This window comes from Aspergillus caelatus, assembly GCF_009193585.1.
Source record: "Aspergillus caelatus strain CBS 763.97 unplaced genomic scaffold BDV27scaffold_39, whole genome shotgun sequence".
Classification (NCBI taxonomy): domain Eukaryota; kingdom Fungi; phylum Ascomycota; class Eurotiomycetes; order Eurotiales; family Aspergillaceae; genus Aspergillus; species Aspergillus caelatus.
Window position 1 is genome coordinate 141,937 of NW_022475302.1, and position 23,633 is coordinate 165,569.

At 48.4% G+C, this 23,633-nt stretch overlaps 7 protein-coding genes across 7 annotated transcripts; 5 read left to right on the forward strand and 2 right to left on the reverse strand.

The window, feature by feature from the left end:
- Nucleotides 1-245: 245 nt before the first annotated feature.
- On the reverse strand, nucleotides 246-1,193 carry BDV27DRAFT_124247 (mitochondrial 54S ribosomal protein mL41). The gene is made up of 2 exons (XM_032066045.1): nucleotides 950-1,193; nucleotides 246-885 (listed from the first exon to the last, which is right to left on the reverse strand). Exons 1-2 carry the CDS (start codon nucleotides 1,130-1,132, stop codon nucleotides 694-696), a joined length of 375 nt encoding a protein of 124 aa, XP_031930312.1. The 5' UTR covers nucleotides 1,133-1,193; the 3' UTR covers nucleotides 246-693.
- Nucleotides 1,194-1,458: 265 nt separating this feature from the next.
- On the forward strand, nucleotides 1,459-9,176 carry BDV27DRAFT_142998 (Utp14 protein-domain-containing protein; the record flags this gene model as incomplete). The annotated part of the gene is made up of 8 exons (XM_032070030.1): nucleotides 1,459-4,182; nucleotides 4,259-4,388; nucleotides 6,228-6,337; nucleotides 6,386-6,877; nucleotides 6,928-8,655; nucleotides 8,706-8,767; nucleotides 8,847-9,106; nucleotides 9,160-9,176. 8 exons carry the CDS (start codon nucleotides 1,459-1,461, stop codon nucleotides 9,174-9,176), a joined length of 5,523 nt encoding a protein of 1,840 aa, XP_031930313.1.
- A 2,746-nt stretch (nucleotides 9,177-11,922) lies between these two features.
- On the forward strand, nucleotides 11,923-13,327 carry BDV27DRAFT_142999 (calcium/proton exchanger; the record flags this gene model as incomplete). The annotated part of the gene is made up of 3 exons (XM_032070031.1): nucleotides 11,923-12,300; nucleotides 12,366-13,204; nucleotides 13,255-13,327. The coding sequence occupies 3 exons, from the start codon at nucleotides 11,923-11,925 to the stop codon at nucleotides 13,325-13,327; spliced, it is 1,290 nt and encodes a 429-aa protein (XP_031930314.1).
- Nucleotides 13,328-14,029: 702 nt separating this feature from the next.
- On the forward strand, nucleotides 14,030-15,789 carry BDV27DRAFT_124257 (mitochondrial 37S ribosomal protein uS7m). Its single transcript, XM_032066046.1, has 3 exons — nucleotides 14,030-14,409; nucleotides 14,496-14,834; nucleotides 14,925-15,789. The coding sequence occupies exons 1-3, from the start codon at nucleotides 14,071-14,073 to the stop codon at nucleotides 15,348-15,350; spliced, it is 1,104 nt and encodes a 367-aa protein (XP_031930315.1). The 5' UTR covers nucleotides 14,030-14,070; the 3' UTR covers nucleotides 15,351-15,789.
- Nucleotides 15,790-16,079: 290 nt separating this feature from the next.
- Nucleotides 16,080-20,002, forward strand: BDV27DRAFT_124258 (putative plasma membrane phosphate transporter Pho87). The gene is made up of 5 exons (XM_032066047.1): nucleotides 16,080-16,782; nucleotides 17,018-18,248; nucleotides 18,306-18,650; nucleotides 18,705-19,482; nucleotides 19,536-20,002. The coding sequence occupies exons 1-5, from the start codon at nucleotides 16,700-16,702 to the stop codon at nucleotides 19,679-19,681; spliced, it is 2,583 nt and encodes an 860-aa protein (XP_031930316.1). The 5' UTR covers nucleotides 16,080-16,699; the 3' UTR covers nucleotides 19,682-20,002.
- A 311-nt stretch (nucleotides 20,003-20,313) lies between these two features.
- BDV27DRAFT_77910 (uncharacterized protein) lies at nucleotides 20,314-21,427 on the reverse strand. The gene has a single exon (XM_032077566.1). It carries the CDS (start codon nucleotides 21,099-21,101, stop codon nucleotides 20,331-20,333), a length of 771 nt encoding a protein of 256 aa, XP_031930317.1. The 5' UTR covers nucleotides 21,102-21,427; the 3' UTR covers nucleotides 20,314-20,330.
- Nucleotides 21,428-22,095: 668 nt separating this feature from the next.
- BDV27DRAFT_77926 (uncharacterized protein) lies at nucleotides 22,096-23,044 on the forward strand. The gene is made up of 3 exons (XM_032077567.1): nucleotides 22,096-22,230; nucleotides 22,302-22,850; nucleotides 22,950-23,044. The coding sequence occupies exons 2-3, from the start codon at nucleotides 22,375-22,377 to the stop codon at nucleotides 22,954-22,956; spliced, it is 483 nt and encodes a 160-aa protein (XP_031930318.1). The 5' UTR covers nucleotides 22,096-22,230; nucleotides 22,302-22,374; the 3' UTR covers nucleotides 22,957-23,044.
- The last annotated feature ends 589 nt before the right edge of the window (nucleotides 23,045-23,633 follow it).

Genomic DNA, 23,633 nt, shown 5'->3' on the forward strand with positions numbered 1-23,633 from the left:
ATATTGCCACGCACTTGAACGCCACCGAAACTTCCATCAGCAGGGTTTATAATGAATGGAATGAGTGAGAAGACCTACTTTGTTTAAGGAAGCGCTGTTACTACTTATACCTGTCTCCCAGGCGTCTCCCTCTCATTTATCGGTAAAGCAGAAGGACATCCCACTTGCCAGAGCATGCTTAGAGGAGTCTTGAGTCGGCCTTTCATACTAGTCCATGGCAGCAAAGACCGCCGAATGGGCATTCATCAGATCATCTAATTCATTTGGTATTCTGACAAAGTCTGTCTATACGACATGCTGAAGAAAGATAAATGAAGAGGCTGAGATGCAAAACCCATTAATGCGCCCGCAAAAGAGTATAAAAACTTCCAAGAGGTGTAGTGACAGTAGCCAGGAGGCATGGCTTGCTTCCCCGCCACTTGGTATCTTGTGCAAAAGTGTGAAGGTGGTTTTCCCCGAAAAGAGCATGTGCCTATCCAAATCACCAAACACCGCACATACAGTACAATATAATAATAATACAAAAGGGTCCAAATCAAGCGATGTAGGCGCGGGTAACTGCGATGCCTCATGTGATCCAGCGGTATGCGCAATCGAGAGCCTGAAGCGAGCTTGAAGATTTCTTCGTGCAGTCCTATGTGATGGTCTGCCTCAGCTTCCACCGATATCTCCCCAATCCTTGGATAAAATAGACTAGTGACGGGGTGTATCTTGTTCGAGTCGCTCCTGCTCAAGTACCTCCTGGCCATTGTCCGAAGCCCACATGTCAAGGTAGTCCTTCCCACCAAATGCTCGTTCAACTGTGATCAACTTGCTATCTTTCTCCATGTCTCTGGTGTATTTGGACTTTGTTGGGGACATGCGTTGCGTGACGAATGGGGTAAGCTGTAGTCAAATGTCAACTATTTCGGCCTGAGAACAATCTCGTGAAAACGATCAACCACCATACCTTAAATTCACCCAAGTTGTCAGGAACAACAAAGGTTCGGACTTTTTTCCAGTCGATCACATATGAGCCGTTCTTCGCGAAGTAACCCATCGCGCCGGTGCGGTTTCCTTTATAGTAGCCACCATTGACTTGCTTGGTCGTTAAGCGCAATCGCGCCATCATCGGTTGTGAAGGCTTGAACATTGTGGAGATGCTGTGAGCAATTGGCCAGCAGAACCTACTGGATGGATTTGCGGAGACGTGCAATGATACCAATGTCGGAGTCGGAGGAAGGATTTGAAAGTCGGCGGCGCTAAGGCCAACTTAGGTCCGTTATCCGCCAAGAACCTGAACTTTTTTTTTTTGATCTGCGGATAAGAAAAAAAAAAAAAATTAAAAGTAATTCCAACTACCACACTCCACGCTCTCACTAGTTGCGCGGTGCATACGAAGCTCTCAGGGCTATGGTTAAAATCGTGAATACACTATATGATCGTACCTCCTAATATTTATTTGAAGGTTCCGCAACAATGCCCCGCAAACAAACCCAGTTGCGCGGTCCACGAGACCAATCTTCTAAAAAGCAACCTCAAAAGAAAAAGTCTAGCAAAGCTTTGAATGCTCTTGCTATCGCAGAGGCCCAATTTCCCATCAAACCAAAGATTCGACGAAACCGTTTAGGCGATGATGATGATTTATTCAAGCGGAAGCGGCATTCCGGTCGCGACATGGACGATTCAGACGAGCCCGATAACAAGCGTCGTCGGACAGGTGACGAGTCATCCGATTTAAGTGAAAACGGCGGCAGTGACGGGGAAGGCCATAAGTGGAGGATTGGGGAAGTCGATAGTGACAATGATAGCGAGCTGGACAGTGATGAGGCCATGGGCTCTAGTGACGAGGAAAGATTTGAAGGCTTCAGTTTCCGGGGAAGTTCTTCGGCTAAACCGAAGCGAAAGGCCCCCGAACCAAAGAAACGTGGTCGCCAGATTAACTTGTCCGAAGATGTAGAAGAATCCGAAGATGACGAAATAGACGAAGAGGAAGATGATCTTGGTGAAGATGCAGTGGATTTGACTACAGCTTGGGATATGAATACAGCAGAAGAGGAAGAAGCAGAAAAGCGGAATTCCTCGAAGGCGAAGAGAGCAGCCGAGGAATCTGATGATAATGACCACTCAGAGGAAAGCGATTCCGAAAGTGACGAGGACGACGACGATAGCAGTTTCGGTGATGAGAGCGAGCTGGAGCTCTCTGACAACGAGGACACTGGTAATGAACACGGTCTTTCGAAACTGCAAGATTTTGTCAACTCTATGGGGACAGAGTCTGCTAAGAAGTCAGCGCGCAAAACAAACGGCGGGCAGGAACATCGCAATCCAACGGAATTCGGATTGTCGTCTACACGGAAGTTGACTGTGGCCGACCTTTTGCCCTCTATTACAGACTCGCGCTTGAAGAGCTCCCTGAAACATGTGGATTCCGATATTTCTATACACAAATCGTCCGGCGTTCCTGGAAAATTAGATGCTCCTCTTGCAAAGCGTCAACAAGACCGGCTGGACCGAGCTGCCGCGTATGAGAAGAGCAAGGAAACCTTGGATCGCTGGCTAGACACTGTTAAGGCAAATCGCAGGGCGGAACACCTTATGTTTCCCCTTCCCGATCCTGAAGGCAATCAGACGCACCGCCTAGGTGCCGCAGAGCCCCGAACGGATCTCGAAAGCACTATCCAAAATATTCTAGTTGAGAGCGGTTTGGCAGAAGCCAACGGCAAATCAGCTGAAGACCAGGTACAGGAATTCGAAGAACTACAAGCGCGAAAACTGCCTATTGAGGAGATTCGGGCGCGCCGAGCAGAGCTGCGGAAACGACGTGATCTGCTTTTCCGAGAAGAAGTGCGAGCCAAACGGATCAAGAAGATCAAGAGCAAGTCATACCGTCGTGTGCATCGGAAAGAGCGAGAGAAGTTGGAGCAACAGGAAAGGCAGGCCCTTCTCGAGGCTGGTGTGGACATTGATGAACAAGAGCGAGAGCAAAACGAACGGCGCAGAGCAGAGGCGAGAATGGGCTCAAAACATAAGGAGAGCAAATGGGCTAAGAGCCTCAAGCAGACGGGTCGGACTGCATGGGATGAGGAAGCCCGACTTGGTACAGCTGACTTGGCCTTGAAGGAGGAGGAGCTACGGCGACGAATCGAAGGAAAGCGTATATCGCATGGGGACGAAGACTATCTGGGTTCGTCCAGTTCAGAATCTGAGGATGATGATCCTTGGAACGAAGAAAATAGCTCTGATGCAGAGAAGCGCAAACTTCGTGAGAAGCTAGATAAGCTTGAACATGGCAGTGACGTCGAATCAGAAATGAAGGGTCCTCACTCCAAGCTGCTTTCGATGAAATTCATGCAGAACGCGGAGGCTGCGCGCAAAGCGCAGAACGACGCTGAAATCCGACGTCTCAATCGTGAACTCCATGGAGAAGAATCCCAGTCAGAAGCCGAGTCTGAGGTTGGCCGACGTAAATTTGGTCATTCTAAGGATTCGAAGTCGGCCACAGTGAGCAAATCATTTTCTCACGCTCGTAATGAGTTCGAAGAGGCCCCTGGATCAGATGATGAAGATGTTCGAGCTCCCGAGGTAGAACATGATGTTGACATTGTAGTCAACCGGCCTGACAAGAGAAACCCGGCAGGGTCTGATAAGAGGTCTCGCACACGTGGTATATCTGGGTCATCCAGCCAGAAAGAAGATGTTGCTGAAGATGAAAACCCCTGGTTGATTCAGACGAGTAGGAACAACCGTCGAACAACGGCGGATGATTCACAGCAAGGGCTTGACATCACTGTCGATGGAGGGAAGCCTGATAACACAAAGTCCAAGTCCATACCCAACAATCAGAAAGAGAAGCCGGCCATACCTCCCAAAAAGCAACATATGGACGAGGGCGATGATAGTGATGATGACGGCAACGTGCCCGTGCTTCTCAAGAACCATGACCTCGTTAAGAGAGCATTTGCTGGGGATGAGGTTGTGCAAGACTTTGAACAAGAGAAAAATGACACTATCAAGGAGGAAGATGACCAAGTGATTGATAATACCTTGCCAGGTTGGGGCAATTGGGCGGGTGATGGCATCAGTAAAAAGCAGCAGAAGCGACAGAAACGATTCCTTACCACTGTTGAGGGTGTGAAGCCTGAGAACAGAAAAGACGCCAAACTCTCCCGCGTCATAATCAACGAGAAACGGGTCAAGAAGGTAAGACATCTCATGCTGAGGCAATGTGCCATTACCGGTGGATCATCGGATGCTAATAATTCACTTCTCCATCTAGAACAACAAATATTTGGCCACTCAGCTCCCTCACCCCTTCGAGTCCAGACAACAGTACGAGAGATCTCTCCGTCTGCCGATTGGCCCCGAGTGGTCGACGAAGGAAACTTTACAGAACGCAACCAAGCCTCGTGTGATGATCAAACAGGGCATCATCAAGCCGATGGAGAAGCCTATGGTTTAAGCGCAATACGTTGGCTACAGGACGGCTGTTGGCGTACGAAGTGTAATTGGCGGTCGCTGACACCCGTTGGCCCTCTATTCTACTTGTCATTTCTGTCTTTTGGTGTGTTAATAATAAGACTGCAGGGCGTATATCACGATGCAGAGTCAGTCGATTAAATGGCCACCAAGAAAGAAAAGAGTTATGATTCCCATTTGGCTTTGCATTTGGCGATAAAAGTTGAAGTCTATGCCCCCCCCCCCCTGTAGATATCCGGTGTATAGACCGCGATGACAATCATTGTGAAGCTCCTTGTGAAATTGCTTATACAGTCCCTAGCACTTAGTAGTAAGGCACCTACGTTGGAAGGCGGTATTGAGCCCTATATCAATGATAGTGGGACGAGTGATCGGGTCGGGTGAGCTCTTGCCTGCCTGAGGCGTCTGTCCGTCAGGCGCCACGAGCGTCATCTGTACTTCGTCGTGTAACGCCTCGATTTCTATGTAACATAACCCCAACACTTTAATTTTTACCTTGTAAGGGAATTGGTGGAGACCGACCTTCGTGGTCGGCCACATGGACGGTCAAGTCGATCAACTGCAGAATTTCGGAAACGGCCCCGTGTATCATATCATTTATTCATCGCCTTCCCCAACAGAACTATTGGAATGCACCTCACGACACCCTTCATTGTTATCGTTCTTCATGGAAAAAGTCCGGTATAGTATTGGGCCCTGCAGACCTTCTGAAGAATATCCAAAGACTCACGTGTGTTTGCAGTCACGACCAAGAATCGAGAGTATTTTAGTCGCCTAGTTTGCTCCACATCTGCTCCCGCTTCCTTCAACAACATGCAAGATAATTCAAACCCATGCATCCCACCATCAAACTCGTATTACTATTGACTTGAACCCAATCAGGCGATCTAATTTATCATTTAGGTAAGTCATCTAGCATACTCAATACATACCCGCGGGTGGGGAAAGATGCGTGGCAGAACACGAATCTCACTGCAGCATAACGCGGGTAGTAGTTGGATCGGCGCATTCCATTGTTGACTCCTACATTGCTCTTCCTATTTGGGCGGCCACCAGGATTATTTGTTTTCACTCCCTATACTAACATTCATGTAGATCGGCATTCTCGTTACACATCGCAGACAACACACTGCAGACAGCTGTGTCATCTGGTATCCCTTTACACGGTAACGGAGTTGTCTGCTCGGACTTGTCAACATTCTTGCTAGGTACGAGTGGAATTTAGCTATATTCCTGGGGTAAGCCATATTTACATTATGAGTGCTCTTAATATCCTCATGCGTGGCCTTCTCGTTCTGGGACTTTATTTGCTTCTCTTGCCATTGTCTTTTTTTCTTCTATATCCGCTCAACATCAGGAGCCTGGGCTGCCGTATACTTTGGGTGATCTTTTTGAGCTCCTACGGGTTTCATGGTCAACTTTGATAGCTACGACTAGGGTTACTGCTAAGTGCCTGTGACTACTTGCTGTCTTGGGAGCTTTGTGTCCGGTGAACTTATGTGGATAATTGTGTCCTTTTAAGGGTTCCTGGATCTATAGCAAAGATACCCCATTACGGGACGTGCAAAAAGAACTCCAGGTCTATTCTTGTTTCAATACCAGCCCACTGTGATTGCTCTTCCATTTGTCTATCTTGCTATTTGCCTGTTTTTGCATATCTAGTCATTTTGATATATGTTCGTCGGGCTACGTCGGTTGTGGCGCATTCAAGATGCAGTCGAGATCTAGATGGCAGTCTGCGTTCATACTAACCGGGCTACTTGTTGCAGAAACGGTACATTCAGCCCCAACATCTACGCAAGAAGCGGCCACTTCCTTCAAGACTCAGTACCCTCCGTCTGCTGCAAACGCCAGATTACTGCTGCCCGAGACGCAAGGTGTAAGCGCATACAAACCCGTTGGCGATGTACCTACTTACGTTAAACAGTTCTACCCAACCAGCCTTGAGCGAGAAGGCCGTCAATTGCAGAAGCCCACTCCGGATCCTAGGGAGGACCCCTATAGATTCGCCAGTGGTTTTGACGACTTATATGGCCCTTTGCTAGGAGCATTAATTCCCAACATATTACCCACTACTTCAGACGCACCTGCTACCCCTCCAGCAACGACACCTGTGCCATCTGCCACATTACCTTCGCAGGAAACAATAAACGGGCCTCCAGAGGCGACTTCAACCCCTACTACTGCTCCAACTCGCATCTCAGTTCCCGTACCTACAGATTCGAGTAGCACAAGTAGCCTCACGAGTCACTCAGCTGAGCCTCAAGATACTTCTACCTCCGTTGAGTCAATCTCAGCAAGCAGCACAATCATGGCGACAATGGCCAACGGTCAAGATGTGTTTCTGCCACTATCTACCGGCCCAATTCCCGGAACAGTGAAGTCACGGAATGACCACCCACTCCCAAGGGCGTCTATAGTAAGACTCCCCCAGTACATGAGGCTTTGTATCCAGCTTAACTTTGTCAGATGAACAACACGGACCCAATTGAAACAAACAAGTTCTATGCCGGATTGTTCCTAGGAACTCAAACCAATACAACCTTCACACATCCATATGGGATTGCGTGGGCAAAAGGGAACGGAAATGCGAAAAGCTACGGCATGGCTATCTCGCATATTGAGGCAGATAAGCTTGCTTTGGGGCCGAAAAACGACAAAATACCAGGCAGCCCAGTTCAATATTACGTGAACCCTATTGGTATCCAGTCTATTATATTATCGGCAACGGAACTGGGGGGCTCTACTGTGCTTATGACAGAGAACCCTCTGCCATTCTCGGCGAACGCTGTCTTGCAACCCCAAAGTGGATCATCCGAAAGGATCACTTTTCCCGTGGTACAGGGCATGGGGTTTGTCACCGGGATATATTCCAACCTTCAGCCCGTCATTCAAAGCAGTGTTTTCTTCAACAAAGTAGTCTCTGCTGGCTCTCCAAGGCCTGGTATTTTCAAATATACCGTGGACCTTGCAGATGGGACCAATTGGCTTCTTTACCTAACTTCAGCTGATGGGAAAGATCCAAATCTCCATCTCGAGTCCACTACCAACCTGCGTGGGCCTCCTGGCTGGTCAGGAACAGTGCAAGTGGCCAAAAACCCGGCAGGTACGCTGGGAGAGAAACTATTCGACAATTCATCGGGTGTCTATGCCACACAAGGTTGGGTGAAAGGTGCTGTGTCCGGTCAGATGGGCACATACAGCCTCACGTGGGAGAAGGAGGGCAAGGATAAAGACGGTACCCCATTGATGATGTATGCTCTGCCGCACCACGTCGAATCATTTGATAAAACTACCCAGGACCGCCTGACAAATATCACGATGCGCACAACCACAAAGGGCAATGCAACAGCAGTGATCGGGGAATCTTGGTCAATGGTGGAACAAGATCTACCTATTGGTATGGGATTTGCTCCGTGGTCTGTGTCCGCCGGCAGCGTCGACACAATTTCTGCAGCGGCCCAAAAGGTTATCATAGATGTGGCACCAACAGAGCTCCGGCAGGATGTCGGCAATCAGTCCAACCTGAATAGCATGTACTTCAGCGGTAAAGCTCTCAGCAAATTCGCTACCCTCGTATACGCCGTGGACAAACTGGGTGGCAAGCCCGACCTTGCAGCCCCTGCTCTCCAGGACCTAAAGACAGCCTTCGCTCGGTTTATCGATAACAAGCAGCAATTTCCCCTAGTGTACGACAATGTATGGAAAGGAGTAGTGTCTTCTGCTAGTTATGATGGTGGTGATTCCGGGGCTGATTTCGGAAACACATATTACAATGATCACCATTTTCACTACGGCTATTTCATCCATGCCGCTGCAATTATCGGGTCACTCGATCCATCTTGGATCCAAGGCAACAAAGAATGGGTCAATATGCTTGTCCGTGATGCAGGAAATGCCGCTACCAATGATCCACTTTTCCCCTTTTCGCGCGGGTTCGACTGGTTCCACGGTCATTCATGGGCTAAAGGGCTTTTTGAATCCTTCGACGGGAAAGACGAAGAGTCGACATCGGAAGATGCGATGTTTGCTTATTCTCTAAAGATGTGGGGTAAGACTATCGGGGATGCCAGTATGGAAGCAAGAGGGAACTTGATGCTGGGGATTTTGAGACGGAGCCTACATAATTATTTCCTGATGGAGGCCGACAACAAGAATCAACCCCCGGTCTTTATTCCTAATAAAGTGACGGGCATAGTAAGCAATGGACCTATGATATCACAAGGGACATACTAACGCCGACATAGTTGTTCGAAAACAAGGTAGACCACACTACCTACTTTGGAGCCAACCTAGAATATGTTCACGGGTATGAACGTCTTGTCCATCTATCTCCGCGCGTGGTTTCTTTCAATCACCTAGAATCAAGAGGCTAATGTGCTGGATAGGATTCACATGCTGCCGCTCTTACCTGTCTCGTCATATGCGCGTAGCCAAAAGTTCGTCAAGGAAGAGTGGGATGCCATTTTTGCAACCAATGCTGCGTCTCCGGCCGAAAATGTGCAAGGTGGATGGAAAGGGGTCTTGTATGCCAACCTTGCCCTTATCGATCCAGTTTCAGCCTGGAACTTCTTCGCACAACCGAACTTTGACTATAGCGCGATCGATGGAGGAGCAACACGGACTTGGTACCTTGCGCTTGCTGCAGGTGAGTTAACTACTCATTCTTCAGGGCTCATTAGCATCACTAACGGCGTATAGGACTCGGCGGCGCATAGAGTGTTCAAACCATGGGGTTCAATGAATGAGTTAATCTAGCATCAGTCCTCGCAATTATTAGGACGGGGCGGTATAGCATGTTCAGCAAGGTTCGAGGTCGGTATCTTCGTGTTAATGCCGAATCTAGTTGAGCGATAACATTTGTGTATATTTAACGTCCTCACAGCACAGCAGTAGCTATAGATATCAATTTTAGTGCCTTTTTTCCAAGGCTCGTGAGACATCTCTGTGGTCGTCGCTAAAGGTTCCTTTTCTCCGCATCGCAGGCAGGTTTACTCAATCCGAGAAGTCTTGCTTCAGGTGGCGGCTGAGCAAACCCTGATCTACTCACTACGTATGGGATCTTTTTGTTCATAACCCGCCAATTGATCGCCCAAGTTTTCAGATGCGATGTGGGAGAGCTGTTCCGCCGGGTATGAGCAAAATATCGACGGATTTGGTGTGGTAGAGTAGGTTCTTGCAGGCCGTTCACCAATTAAGGCTAGTAACTCTGCGGTGTGATAGAGTACTAAGTCCTGCTAAGCATGCATGTATGTAATTTGTAGCCAGCCACGAATATCTAGAGGGGAGAGTGCGCCACACCGAACTTTCAATCTCACATATCGTGTGGCGATGACGTGGATTAGAGGAATTTACAATTTACACCAACCAGGGCTCTGTCTGTAAAATATCATAGATCTTCTCTATATTATATAAATATATGTATGAATCTCGTCCTGGGTACGGAGGTGGTACTTTTACGATTGCACAAAGATAGTACATACATACATACATACATACATACATACAGTGCATACTCCGTACATACGCATATATCTAACTATCTACGGATACTCGGAGACTAAAATACGGCAAGAAGTGGGTGGAGACATAATTGTGGCAGTGCTCAGTCTTGGCGGGTATCTCGAGGATCAGGGATCCATGGGCTTTATGAGTGGGCACTGAGAACAGCACAAGTTTCAGCGCAGTCATTGTGTGTCGCATGGGGTGGGGGTTTCCAGTTGATACATCGAAAATTACTTACAGAATCGGTTATAATTCAATACCCAATACTACATTACTACTTACTTTGTATCTGTACTGAGTACTAGTACTAATTGACCCTCGGGTACTCCGTAATGATTAATCACGACCTTCTGGGAGCTCCTGCCACTAAGCCCAAAGAAGGAATGAAGCTTTTTCCTGCATGGGGCCCACTTACGGGAAATACGTACTACTACCAGTAGTACTAAGAGAATGGACAGAGTTATGTTATGTTAGTTGTTCATCTTGACCAAAAGTTTCCTGTCGAGCTCATACAATCATCTCTCTCGACCAACAATTGAAGGATTCCCAATCGGAGACTTACAACCGATCATCAACCATTTCATCCTTTGGGCATCAAGGTTGAATAGTAAGGAATAGTCCCAGCGTGCACCAACGTCATCATTTTTTTTCGAGAACCACCATCCACCCCCCAACCTTCATCCCATCCCCTAGATTAAAAAGCCTGGGATTGCTGCCCAGACCTCCTAGTCCAGATCTTAACCCTCGAAGTGTCCGAATCTCGCGTTCCTTGACCTCGTCTAGCAACCACTAATGAACTACTACCCAATCGCCTGCTAAGAAATTCCAAGATAGTGGCCACCTTTAGCTTCCCACAAACCATCCCTGACCGTTTCAATCACCACAGATTGAGGCTGTGCACGTCTCGGGAACAAGAAGCTGGAGCCAATTCGGTTCTGGCACCAAATTACCCCATCGTCTTAGCTTTGTCCGATCAACTTCCAGCCACCGCTGGTACAGCCATTGAGAGAGGGCAAAACTCTTTTCTGGAATTCAAAACTCCGCACGGCCCTTTATTATCTCCTTGTCCACCGGTCCATGGTTGTGGCTGCTGTCCCTAGTACAACCCTTCCTAGCTCTTTAGTTTTCTTGGCCTCTCACGCTCTCTGGTCGAGCTTGGTGAAGAGCAAAGTCTAAATCCTGGAAGAAAATTCAGGGATAAATTACTCGAGAGTCTTGACACGGTTCTACAGCGATATCGTCACCCGACAAGCCACACAGCACAACGTCACCTCCACCCGGATACGTTGCTGCTCCATTAAGTGCGCCAAATTTTGAACGGTTCTTCACCTAATCCCGTGCCAAGTTCCCAAGAAATTGTCGATATCTTGCGACTCTCAATCTCTCTAATAATTGCGGGTTGTGGTGCCGAACTGTCACCACACCACTAATCAAATGGGTAGGTGGAAACTCATTCCTCCATCCTTTTCTTCTACCATCAATTCTGTTTTAACTACTATGTTATTCTCTCACACTACCCACTTGTGATTCCTTCATTTTTCAAATACTTTCGTCAATCCCACGTCCTCCTACCTCTTCAATTTACGATTGTAATCTCTGGAGATACAATTATTCCATTCAACAGTGTGTTTGCCCTCCTGTCCCAAATCCGAGTCGTTGGTGTTTCTGTATAATTTTCCCCTCCATATTTTTATTTCCTTTTCCCCCCTTCACCCCCTCAATGAGTGGATTCCTTTGTTTTCATCCCTTTGTGCTCCTATAGTCTGGGATTTTTACGTTATCTCTGTCAATGTTACTTCATCTTTCGTGGTCGTTGGTCCCTGAACTTGAAGGATTGCGCCCACCATCGGAGAAACGTGAAGATGAGGTCAGGCTAATTCAAGTTCACGAAATTCTTGTACAGCGCCGAAAAATTTCCGTACAAGTTTCCGAAGTCACACCTGGGGTTCGAGAAGAAGCATGACTGGCGGCTCTCAGAATGGCTCTAGGGAGCCCAACGAAAGAGATGCCCTGATCGGTGACACTATTCGAGCCAATTCCGGCCTTGTTCCACGCCATAAACCCAGGGCGTGGGCGTACTGGCCGGTAAGAGTCGTCCACTTGACATGGGCTACCCTTGTACGAGACTATGTCAATCTCCTCCTAGTGTTTGTGCCATTTGGCATTATTGCTGGCGCTCTTGGCTGGGATAGTACGGCTGTTTTCACACTGAACTTCCTAGCAATCGTGCCGCTGGCATCTCTGTTGAGCTTCGCGACCGAGGAGCTAGCAGCTGCGATGGGTCAGGCACTAGGCGGATTAATGAATGCTACCTTTGGCAATGCTGTGGAATTGATTGTAAGTCTCATCCTCTATAACTGGGCCTTTCTCTGGTCTTAGACTAACGGTTTGGGGGATGGTAGGTTAGCATCATTGCCCTGAAAGATAAGCAGATCCGTGTCGTTCAGGCTAGTATGCTCGGTAGTATACTCTCTAATATCCTACTGGTGCTAGGATGCTGCTTCTTTGTTGGGGGTCTTCGTTACTCTGAACAATCCTTCAACACCACGGTGGCATCGACCATGTCGTCACTGATGACCGTTGCATCTGCTTCTTTGATCATCCCCGCGACCCTTTACGCATCTCTGTCTTCAGCCGGTGATGGTGCTAACAGAGACAAGAATATTCTCATTCTATCACATGGCACTGCTATCATTTTGCTGATTCTATATGTGATGTACCTTTATTTCCAACTCAAGTCACACGCGGCGTTCTTTGAGGAAACCACCCCCGACCCGGAAAGTCCAAGCGATGATGTGCCGGAAGAGGAGGAAGAGCATATCCTTTCCCCTTGGGCTGCCTGCGTTGTCTTGGTTGTGGTGACAATCCTCGTCGCCGTATGTGCCGATTACCTTGTTGGCAGCATTGACCCTATCGTGGAAAAGACTGGTATGAGCCGAACCTTCATTGGTCTGATCCTCATTCCCATCGTAGGAAATGCTGCAGAACATGTGACAGCGGTTGTGGTCGCTTGGAAAGGAAAGATGGATCTTGCCATTGGGGTTGCCATCGGCAGCAGCCTGCAGATCGCTCTGTTTGTCACGCCCTTCCTCGTTATTCTGGGCTGGATCCTGGATGTGGATATGACTCTCCACTTCCACATCTTCGAAACCGTCGCGTTTTTTATCTCCGGCTTAGTTGTAACATTCCTGATCCAGGATGGAAAGTCAAACTATCTTGAAGGCGGCTTGTGTCTGGGAATGTATGTGGCGATTGTCCCTTCTACTTGATTTCACTAACGCACTTCTTTAGGTATGTGATTTTGGCTCTGGCATTCTATGTATACCCAGATCAGGCCACCGACGACGCCTTGTTTCACACATAAATACGCGCCTTAGTGTGGACTGTGATAAGGTCCTTCCTCCTTCCGCTTGTTCATCTCTACCGTTTCACGAGATGTGAGGATACGACGAGAACAAAGACGGATTACATTAGCTACCCTATTAAATTACCTATGCGACTCTCCTGTCCCTCCTTTTTGTTTCATTTTTGTTGTAATTCATCCTTGGATGCTTCCTGGGTTACCATCTAATCTTTTCGTACGGTATCCAGAGGACTTGTACTGCGGGTCAGTCACTTTGACCTATATGGCTGCGTGTCTCGCCGGAAAGCGGCACATTCGATTTGGTCGTGCTGGGTGGCTTTCTCTTTGTCTGGCCTTAAACTCTCTTGGTCATATTGAGTCAGGCCAGGTCATGGTATCGTTGGACACAGCAAATTCTGATGCTTCAGTTAAGTCTGTATAATATTAAGATCTTAGGCTTTGGCATTGAGAGAATAGGATAAAATAACGAATTTATACAATCCTGTAAACGAAAGACTGGGGTTCTGTCAAATGTTCTTGATTTGTTTATTCTCTTGATATGACAAACATTGTTACTTGGAACTGTATGACTTCATCATCTTTTCATGAGCCTGTCGATTCTTGGCGGGTGATGACTAAGCGCTCGTGGAGAGGAAAATCGTTCGCCGAATTCCCAAAGCAGAGGGTGAGCGAGACCATCGTCGGTTCAGCCATAGCCCACCCTTTTTTGACTCCAGCTCAGCATTAGAAGAGCGCGTTTCGGCATGCCGCCCCGTCTCAACCTTTTCAACGCGAGGACTGCTGTGCCGGTCTTTCGCCAAACCTCTGTCAGCGTTTCCCGGCCCAATATCGCTACTACTATCAACGGCAGCCGATCCACCCACCATGGCTTGAAGACTGGCTTGTCGTCTTCGATGCGAATGCAGAAGAGATGGAATTCCTCAGCGTCCGGGGGAGACAACTCGGAGCGACCAAAGGCTCCCACAGAGGACCCGTTACCTCACGTTAGCGAGGAGGCCGCGGAGATAAGCAAGATCATGGACAAGAAATGCGATGGCACTCCCGCCAGTCCGGAGTTGGAGCAAGGAACGCCTATCTCAGAGGTAAGCCGTCTCGGTGTGATCTCTCTATACGTCTATTGTTTCCGTTGATGGGGAATCGGACAATCCTCTTAACTTTTTCTATGTAGATTCTCCAACGGGACAAAGAAGCCCGGAAACATATGCCCAAGGTCATGCAGGACCAGATCAAATCATCGACTGGTACTCGGTCGTTCTCGACATCCACCCGCCGGAGCCAGACCGAACTACATGGCCAAGGAAAGGGCTTCGATGAGCAAACTGCCGCAGTGATGGCCAGCATGATCTCTCAGGTCAACCAGCAGGCTGAGGAACTTCATGATGGGATCAAGTTTGACCCTGTCGAGACCCTTCCCAAGACAGAGAACTTCCGCACAAGATATGACTCGCTGCTCGAACAATTTACCAAACTCTTAATGACGGATGGCAAGCTGAGTAGGGCCCAGAAGGTACGTGAAACCCTTGGGGGGTATTAAATCATTGCTCTACAGTTACGTACAAGATATATGGTAAAGATACTAAGCCGTATTGTTGTGCAGGATATGGCGTTCATTCTGGACCACCTCCGGACTGCTTCTCCGCCTCAGCCCAACCCTAAGCGGCCTCTGCTTCCTGGACCCCCCGCCCCGCAGCTTCCACTGAACCCCGTCCTATATCTCACCTTGATTGTCGACTCTGTTGCTCCTCTGATCAAGATTCGCCAGCAGAAAGGTATCGCCGGTGGTGGTGCGTCGGTGCAGATTCCGGTTCCGCTCGCGCTGAGACAACGCCGCAGGACAGCGATTAAATGGATTATCGATGGCTCTGATAAACGACGTGACAGCAAGTTTGCCCAACGGGTAGCCAACGAGCTGGTTGCGGTTGCAGAAGGCCGCAGTGGTGTGTGGGACAAGAGAGAGCAACAGCACAAGCTCGGTATCGCAGGCCGATCGAATCTCGGCATGGTCGCCGGTGGTCGTCGGTAGACTGCCTTACATGCATACAAACAGACGCAATGACAGGCTGGGCATTACAATTGCGAGTATTCCGGCATTGCATCCAATGAGATTTTTCTTTGTCTCTCTCTTTCTTCTTTTTGGGAATTAGATGGAAGATGCGGGATCTGTTTCCTTTCTGTATTTTATTATGGGACTTTTTCAAGCACCTGATGCATCTGTATAGGTAGTTTTTTCATATTTATTATTGATCATAGTGAAAGTCAGTCTTGTGGTTTATCAATTCACCATGGTGGCTTCAAGTTTGTAGAGGTACATGTATGTACTAATATATTTTCGAGCGGTCTCGGCTCGGCTGTGGAAAAGTCCACGTAAGGTAACTGTGCAGATGCTGTGTCCCTAGTAGTAAGCACAACTGTAGGTGGTCAAGTGATGACACTACAAGTGACAAATACTTGGGAAGGACAAGTTGGAGAGCGTCATGACTTGGATGACACGTCAAGTCCAACATATCGGTTCCCTCGCAGCAAAAGGGAATCCTTTCTCGTAATATGCATGGCATTCTATGGGTCAAATTCATTTGGTTATCGGAACTGGAACGCTTTACCTTTTCCAGGTCGATTATTCGTCGACTGACTAAAACGGATGACGAGGAGGCTAACCCTGATTGAGCAATCTCCTTGTCAGCTGCAGGAACGTGACTTTCATCTCGAGAATCCTTTTATGGTCGGGTCTCTTCCCGCAATCTCAATCTCTCGTGTGAACTCAAGAGGAGGAGCAAACGATAGTTCCTTCTTGACGCTATGGTACTACATTAAGTATCGATGTATGTTCTGTCTGGTCCCCCCGACATCGCTATCGCTATACATATTCTCCGACGTACAACGTGTGATGGGATTCACTATTCACTAGTGTGCCACCGAACACTTCAAGCGGCCTAACACCCGCACAACATTGGACAGCGAATCCCATCCCCTCCCCTTGCTCGGTTCCTCTTTACCCTGTCCACCGTGTCGTCGCATGCTGGTGGGCCGAAAGTGGCACGCATCGCTTCTGCGACCAGTGCCTCACACGACGATATCGACGTGATCACTCGCCCCCGCTTATCTGGCCAGGATATCGAGCTCGTGGAGTATCTTGTCCCACCCTCCACCTCAACCAGGGCCTGGCAGTCACACATCGGATCTCAGGGATTTGATTCTCGACCGATCGGTCAGCGCCGATCACTTGATCGTACTTCTCAAACGGGAACGCGCGAGCATTCGTATCCAAATTCCCGCAAAACTAGTCAGCACGTCCAGTGGGACAAGCCAATTCGCCTCAAGTATTGGGTAGAGGCGCTTCATCGTCGCTCGCAGTTTCCGGAACCCCAGTCCAAGATGAAGTTCTCCCACAGTATCCAATTCAATGCGGTTCCCGAATGGAGCTCGTATTATCTTGCATACAGCAACCTCAAGAAATTGTAGGTCTTCATAACCTCCCTTTCCCCCTCCCCCTCATGCTGGCTCAATTGCCATGTCTGTCTCCCTTTTCTTCTACCTTATGTTCGGGGCCAGAAATAGAGCTACTTGCCGGCGGGGATCACTTTGCATGCAAGGGGGGGCGCAAATGTCACATTACACCCGGGAAATGTTGCGCTTCTTTGATCTAAAAGAAATTACTCGTGTGGATTGCTCACTGTGTTTTCTATATTCTAGGATCTACTCTCTGGAACAGCAAGTCCGCAAAGCCAGTGGGCAAGCTCAAGCTGATGTTGAGTCGGCTCCATTGCTAGATAGTACTCCGAATACCGATGCGATATTTCGGAAGGCTCTAGACGCAGAGCTAGAGAAAATATGCACTTTCTACCAGGACAAAGAGCTAGAGATCCTCAAGGAAGTCGAAGAGGTGATTAGAGATGCGGAGGAGTATGCTTCGGAGGCCGATGGCATCAATGTGGACCCAATGAGCGAGCATATGACCAAGACAAGGACGATGAGTTCCAGCTCTCGGCGGCGTTCAGGAAATGGGTATCATGATTTCCCACTAAATCATGATCGGCGCCGTAGCAGTGTTACCGAGTCCGTTGTGGATGATGATGACGACGACGCCGATAGTGACGACGAGCGTCTGTCGGTACAGAACGGCCGACGCCTATCTCACGCTGCCGGGTCTGCTATTCCTGATGATGGTCGTACGGACTACATGGGCGAATCTGGCTATATGGGGGATTCGAGGGCCTGGAGATCTAACAGGGCTCAGGTTGAGCATTTCGGTGACCCAAAGGTTCTAGATCTGTACAATTCTGGGCTTTCTCTGAAGAAACGGGCAGTGGACGCATACGTCTCTCTTTGTGGGCTAAAGTCATACATTCAGCTGAATAAAACCGGGTTCTCAAAGGCTTTGAAGAAGTACGATAAGATCCTTGACCGCAGCTTACGACGGGAGTACATGAACTCAATCGTCTCCTTGGCTTATCCCTTCACTGAGTCGACCATGTCAAGGGTGGAAGCGGATATCCGCAAGATCGAGAAGGTCTACGCGGATGTCGTGACGACCGGCGATTTGTCGCTCGCAAGGCGTGAGCTTCGGCTGCACCTGAGGGAACATGTAGTCTGGGAGAGAAACACGGTCTGGAGGGAAATGATTGGTATTGAAAGGAAAGCACAAGCTGCAAACGTCGGTATACGCAGAACTCTCCTTGGGGGAGACGAGGATCCCGCAGCTGCACGACGACAGGGCGACGAGCAGGAGATTTCTCTCACAGAGTTCAGGACGCCTCTGGGCGTCTTCCATCCTCCACAGTGGCTATGCAGCTTGAGTTTTGGTACTTTGGTTCTCGTCTTAGCTGTTTTTGTGACATTACTCTCAGTTCCGATAATGGACAAGCCTGAGCAGCAAAACTGTTTGGCCATGCTTATCTTCGTCAGCTTGTTATGGGCCACAGAGGTAAATAATGTTCTCTGCTACCTCATACTACTTTACTGACGGAGTACACAACCACAGGTTATCCCTCTTTTTGTGACTTCTCTCCTGATCCCTTTTCTTGTTGTCCTGCTACGCATCATGAAATCGGAAGAGAAGCCTTACAAACGCCTGGGACCTAAAGAAGCCACTAGTGCTGCATTCAGTGCCATGTGGACTCCAGTGATAATGCTCTTGCTTGGCGGATTCACTATCGCCGCAGCCTTGTCCAAATACGACATTGCTCGTCGGATGGCAATGTTCGTTTTGAGCAAAGCTGGATCCAGTCCCCGTGTGGTCCTTCTCACGAACATGTTTGTGAGTATGTTTTTGAGTATGTGGATTAGCAACGTGGCTTCGCCCGTTCTCTGCTATTCGATCATCCAGGTAATTTTGGTCCCTATCCTTCCACTGCGTTATTGCTAAACTCAGCGTTTTCAGCCTTTGCTTCGGAACCTTCCCCCAGATTCAAACTTCGCTAAAGCTCTCGTGTTGGGAATTGCCCTGGCTGCGAACGTCGGGGGCGCTGCCTCACCAATCGCGTCACCACAAAATATCATTGCGCTTCAGAACATGCACCCGAGTATCAGCTGGGGTACATGGTTCTTTGTATCACTCCCCGTCTGTATTATCTCCATCCTGCTGATATGGGCCCTTTTGGTGTTCACATTTCACCCCGGTCGTGGCACCACACTTGTGCCCATTCGGCCAGTTAAGGATAAGTTTTCTGGGGTTCAATGGTTCATCAGCATCGTGACTCTGTCTACCATTGCCCTGTGGTGCGGTAGTCATCAGCTTGAGCATGTCTTCGGGGATATGGGCGTAATAGCCATCATCCCGATGGTCCTGTTCTTCGGAACCGGCATTCTCAACAAGGAAGATTTCAACAACTTTCTTTGGACCATTATCATCCTGGCCGCTGGGGGCCTTTGTCTTGGAAAGGCTGTTACTTCTTCCGGTTTGTTACACACTATCGCAAATGGCATTACCGCCCGTGTAGAACATCTCAGTCTCTATGGCGTCCTGATTGTGTTCTCCGTCTTGATTCTTGTTATGGCGACATTCATCTCTCACACTGTTGCGGCACTTATTATTTTGCCTCTCGTCCGACAGATCGGCGTCGGCATGGAGGACCCCCACCCCAACCTGTTGGTGATGGCTAGCGCCCTTATGTGCTCTGTTGCTATGGCTTTGCCGACCAGTGGTTTCCCTAACATGAGTATGTTCTCCTTTTAAGGTTTTAATGAAAAGTTTTTGCTAACATCATCTTAGCCGCTATCATGACCGAGGTCCCTCAAACAGGCCAACGATACCTCAAAGTCCACCACTTCTTTACTAGGGGTATCCCTGCTAGTTTGATGGCATGGGCCGTCATCGTCACGCTCGGCTATGCTCTCATGTACATAGCCGGGCTTTGATATGAACTCGAGTGCACGCCCCCCTCTTTCTTTTCTTCCCCCTGGCGATTGAGTTACAATACATATCCATATATCCACATATGGGACATTATGTGATGCTTGTTTCACGATATAAGGTATAGTTAGGGCATTGACAAGGTGGTAGAAGGAGTACAAATAGAACGGTAGAAAGGCTATACTTGTTTCAAACATTTGTTTATTTCGAGTATATGCATCTACTAAATCAAACGTTTATAAATCGTTTCGTTATTTATTCTTTGTCTTCTGACCTCTTTCTGTTTCTTTTCATATTTGATGAGATTCAAATACAATTGAAATTCATTAATAATCCATCCCTTGCACTCAACGATTAAACCATGATCATAGTTAAGTCTGGAATTACTATACATGCAAGCATCACATCACACCGACAGAAGAAAAGGAGAAGATTGTTCATGCCATCATATAACCAACGCTAATAAGTATATAGCCCAAGGGGGAACAAAAGGAAAGGAGAAAGGGCCATCTAATCTGCGAATATCAACCAGAAAGAGGCAACATAGTACGCAGACGAAGGAAGCAGGACGGCAACATGGTATCGAAAGATTTCAAATGAGAGCTAACGAAGTGAGATAAATGCTTTTTATATTAAGCGCATTCACATCCACTTTTAGTTGCTGTTATGAATGGTTAGCTTGATATTTTCGGGGAAGATGGTAAGAGGGGGGAAGGGTTGAACTGACAGTAAGCCAAGGGTTAGATCACCATGGATCTTAGCTTTTAATTGCACTTCGATATCCAGGTTCAGGTCCAGCCGCAACCGCAGCTGTTCGTCCTTGCCGCCGCTATCGTCCTGTCCTTCCCCTTTGTTGCCGCCTAGGATACCTCCCACAGCTTTGCCGGCAGTGTTGGTCACGCCGTTGACGGCATTGCCGGCTGTATTTTGTACGAGGTCACCGGCTTGGTCTATGCCACCGAGGCCGCCGAGGGGACCGCCGTCTTGTTGCTGGCGACGTGAGCGGCGCTGTCGACGAGGCTTCTCAACAGCGGTGTTATCCATGTCGCCGCGGTCGACGTTCTCTGTGTCCGAGTCCTGTCGGTACTTTTGTGGGCGGGGTCTCCGTGGACGCCGCTGAGGTTCTTCTTTCTGAGGTTGAGGTTGAGGTTCGGGCTCAGCTTCAGACTGAGGCTCTTTCTTGGGTTCGGCGTCGGGCTTGGATTCGGCTTCTTGTGGCTTAGAGTCGGGCTGGGGGTCTTGTTTAGACTCGTCGTCCGACTTGGGTTCTTGTTTAGGCTCAGCGTCGTCAGAGTTAGACTCTTGCTTTGGCTCAACGTCCTGTTCCTCCTTGGGCTGAGGGGACCCCGAGTTGGTATTTTCTTCCTGGGGGTTGTTGTTCTCTTGCTGAGGGGTTTGAGGGTTGTTATCCTCTTTGTCTGACATGTTGAGAAGGAAGGCGAGGGATTATATTCTGTGCTAGCGGTCTGGTGCTCGTAATATAGTGCTTAACCATGGTCACATAGTCCAATATCATTTATATGATGCGAGCGACCTGCATGGTTAGTAACCGGCCGCCCACAGTCGACGTCAGCTATGACCATCTCTGCTCGATCGGATTGGACCAAGAGCCAAAGCGAAGATCAACGGCGTCATCCGTGCGACAAGAGGGAGGAGGGTGGGAACTAGACATGATTGAAGCGTTGGATATTGAAGGCCATTCAGAATGACGTCGACTCAGGCAAGGGTGTCTCAGTCTTTTTTTTTTTTTTCGTTTGACCTTGGAAGTTGGGCAATAGTGGAAGATCGTCGGCAACTGCAGTGGTATTTAATTTGTTTAGCGCCAGATGTGTTGCCAGATACGCCAATGAAACGGGGCCGGAGAATTACCGCGTGTCTCCATATTTGTTGGTCCACTTGAGTCTTGACCACTAGTTGGGGGTATGACGCCACGCACGTCAGATCGTCATACAATCTAACGGGATTATGGTGGGCCAGAAGTGACATTTGACGTTAGAATCGTGATAGACCATACTGTCAAAAGGACGGATATGCATAGCCGTTGGTGATGGATTCCCTGGTTTCATCGGTTTCTTTTCGCGTGGGAAAGTAAGAAAGCAAGTGTTTGATCCGCGGTTCGCACCCGAACAAAAGCCGGTTCTCACAATAGAAGTCACAATACGCACTGTAGTAATTCCGTCTGTGGCTGCGTTAATTATGGAACAGCACATCCTTGGAACAGTAACAGGGGGGACCCGCCTCTCGACGACATATTGCTGTCAATCACTCTCCATCGGCTACGTTATCGTCCCCAAGAGTTTCTCCCGTCGTCTGACCCTCCAGGACTCAGACACAAGAACAGCAGCGCCACGCTGATTAGCTGCACTAGCGGAGATCTTGCAGTTGGAGGTACACTGGCAACGTCATGCTCATGGCGAGGGGGGTAATTCGTAGGTGGCTGTTCTTTGCTGGTCCCGTCGTACAGAAGAAGGACTTCATCGTCTGCCGCACCAGCAAATATCCTCCCAAATTCCTCTGTTGCTCAACGGTTTCCCCCACCCCTATACCTCTAGACGTATTTAGTTTCCGGTAGTATTTCCAACTATAGTCTTTTCTTCTCATTTTGACCCAGGGTTGTGATTCAAGCGCATCGCCGGTTACCGCGTCCTTCTCGCCCGCAATTTGATCCTCTCCTGAACCCTCATTGATATTTCTCAGCATGGCCACTGCAGAGAAGAAGAAAGAAGAACGACTTGCCATTCAGCCGGACGAATACTCGGATGGCGATTACGATACGGATGACTATTCACTGTCCGAAGACGAGCAGGATCAGAAACCCCAACGTCCGAACCAACAGCAAGCTCGACGACGCCGCCGCCAACAGCAACAACAACACAAGCGTCAAAACGACGAGTATGACGATGAAAGTGACTATCTTTCCGATGAATACGATTCAGATGAGTACGATGACGATGACTATGGCGATGCGAATAAGGGCAATGCCGTGCAGCCATATAAGCGCGGCACTCAATCCTTAACACAAGGCACAATCACAAACGGAGCCATGACGGATGCTCCTGGACAAGGGAAAAATGATGATGAGCAGGATGGCCTCAAACTGAAACTGGAACTGAACCTCGACATCGAGGTAGAACTCAAAGCCCACATTCACGGAGATTTGACACTGTCGTTGCTGTAAGTATCTCCTTCTTTTGGTTCTCAGGATAGACTCAAGCACCATCGGTCAATTTTACCCGACTCAACATAGAATAGGACCTAACCTGACGGTCGCAGTGCATGATTGGGGAAAATGTTAATTTCGCCTCTTATATTAGCTCTTGACCGCTTCATCCCTCGAATCGATGAAACATGTCTGGCATGAAGTTTATGAAAATATTCCAGACAAACAGCAACCTGTTCCGCATGTTTCTTGTTAGTTCAATAGAGTCCTGCGCTCAGGTAATGTTTTTTTTTTTTCAGTGCATAATTACTATACTCCACTTGTTGGTATGATTAATGGCATGTGTTCGATATTGGTATTTGCGTTTCGGCTTGAAAACGTTGGCTCCTGGTTGTCTTGATGTCTCAATTATTTTTGCAAACATGCATACTTGATTCCCGATGTTAGTTATTCGCATTGCGAACCTCAGGCGTGCAGAATATGTGTGATCCAGTGCAGAATATAGCGGATGGTTCAAAGATCAACAGCACTATCTAGGCTTAAAGCGGCATAATTCACTGATATCCCAACAACTGGGTAAGTCACGTAAGCTCTGGTGTAGTCAGTATAGCTGGTTGAGGTGTGATGTAGAAAGGCATCCGGCCCTTCTGCAGGATGGTACAATGCTTCATTTCGATTTCATTGTGTAGGAGGAATAAACACGGATAATTGCTAGGTTGTAAACCGGAGATGATTCAAAAATAATATAGGAGCTATGAAGAGTTAGTTATCAGGCGGCTATGTGACGACCTACGAAG

What these genes read in the sequence shown, in the direction of transcription:
- BDV27DRAFT_124247 (XM_032066045.1), bottom strand. Translation starts at nt 1,132, where the DNA reads ATGTTCAAGCCTTCACAACCGATGATGGCGCGATTGCGCTTAACGACC. An exon ending in ACAACTTGGGTGAATTTAAG is followed by an intron (nt 886 to 949) that starts GTATGGTGGTTG and finishes ATTTGACTACAG; the next exon opens with CTTACCCCATTCGTCACGCA.
- BDV27DRAFT_124257 (XM_032066046.1), top strand. Translation starts at nt 14,071, where the DNA reads ATGCCGCCCCGTCTCAACCTTTTCAACGCGAGGACTGCTGTGCCGGTC. An exon ending in AAGGAACGCCTATCTCAGAG is followed by an intron (nt 14,410 to 14,495) that starts GTAAGCCGTCTC and finishes TTTTCTATGTAG; the next exon opens with ATTCTCCAACGGGACAAAGA. An exon ending in AGCTGAGTAGGGCCCAGAAG is followed by an intron (nt 14,835 to 14,924) that starts GTACGTGAAACC and finishes ATTGTTGTGCAG; the next exon opens with GATATGGCGTTCATTCTGGA.
- BDV27DRAFT_124258 (XM_032066047.1), top strand. Translation starts at nt 16,700, where the DNA reads ATGAAGTTCTCCCACAGTATCCAATTCAATGCGGTTCCCGAATGGAGC. An exon ending in TACAGCAACCTCAAGAAATT is followed by an intron (nt 16,783 to 17,017) that starts GTAGGTCTTCAT and finishes TCTATATTCTAG; the next exon opens with GATCTACTCTCTGGAACAGC. An exon ending in CAGTGGTTTCCCTAACATGA is followed by an intron (nt 19,483 to 19,535) that starts GTATGTTCTCCT and finishes ACATCATCTTAG; the next exon opens with CCGCTATCATGACCGAGGTC.
- BDV27DRAFT_77910 (XM_032077566.1), bottom strand. Translation starts at nt 21,101, where the DNA reads ATGTCAGACAAAGAGGATAACAACCCTCAAACCCCTCAGCAAGAGAAC.
- BDV27DRAFT_77926 (XM_032077567.1), top strand. Translation starts at nt 22,375, where the DNA reads ATGGCCACTGCAGAGAAGAAGAAAGAAGAACGACTTGCCATTCAGCCG.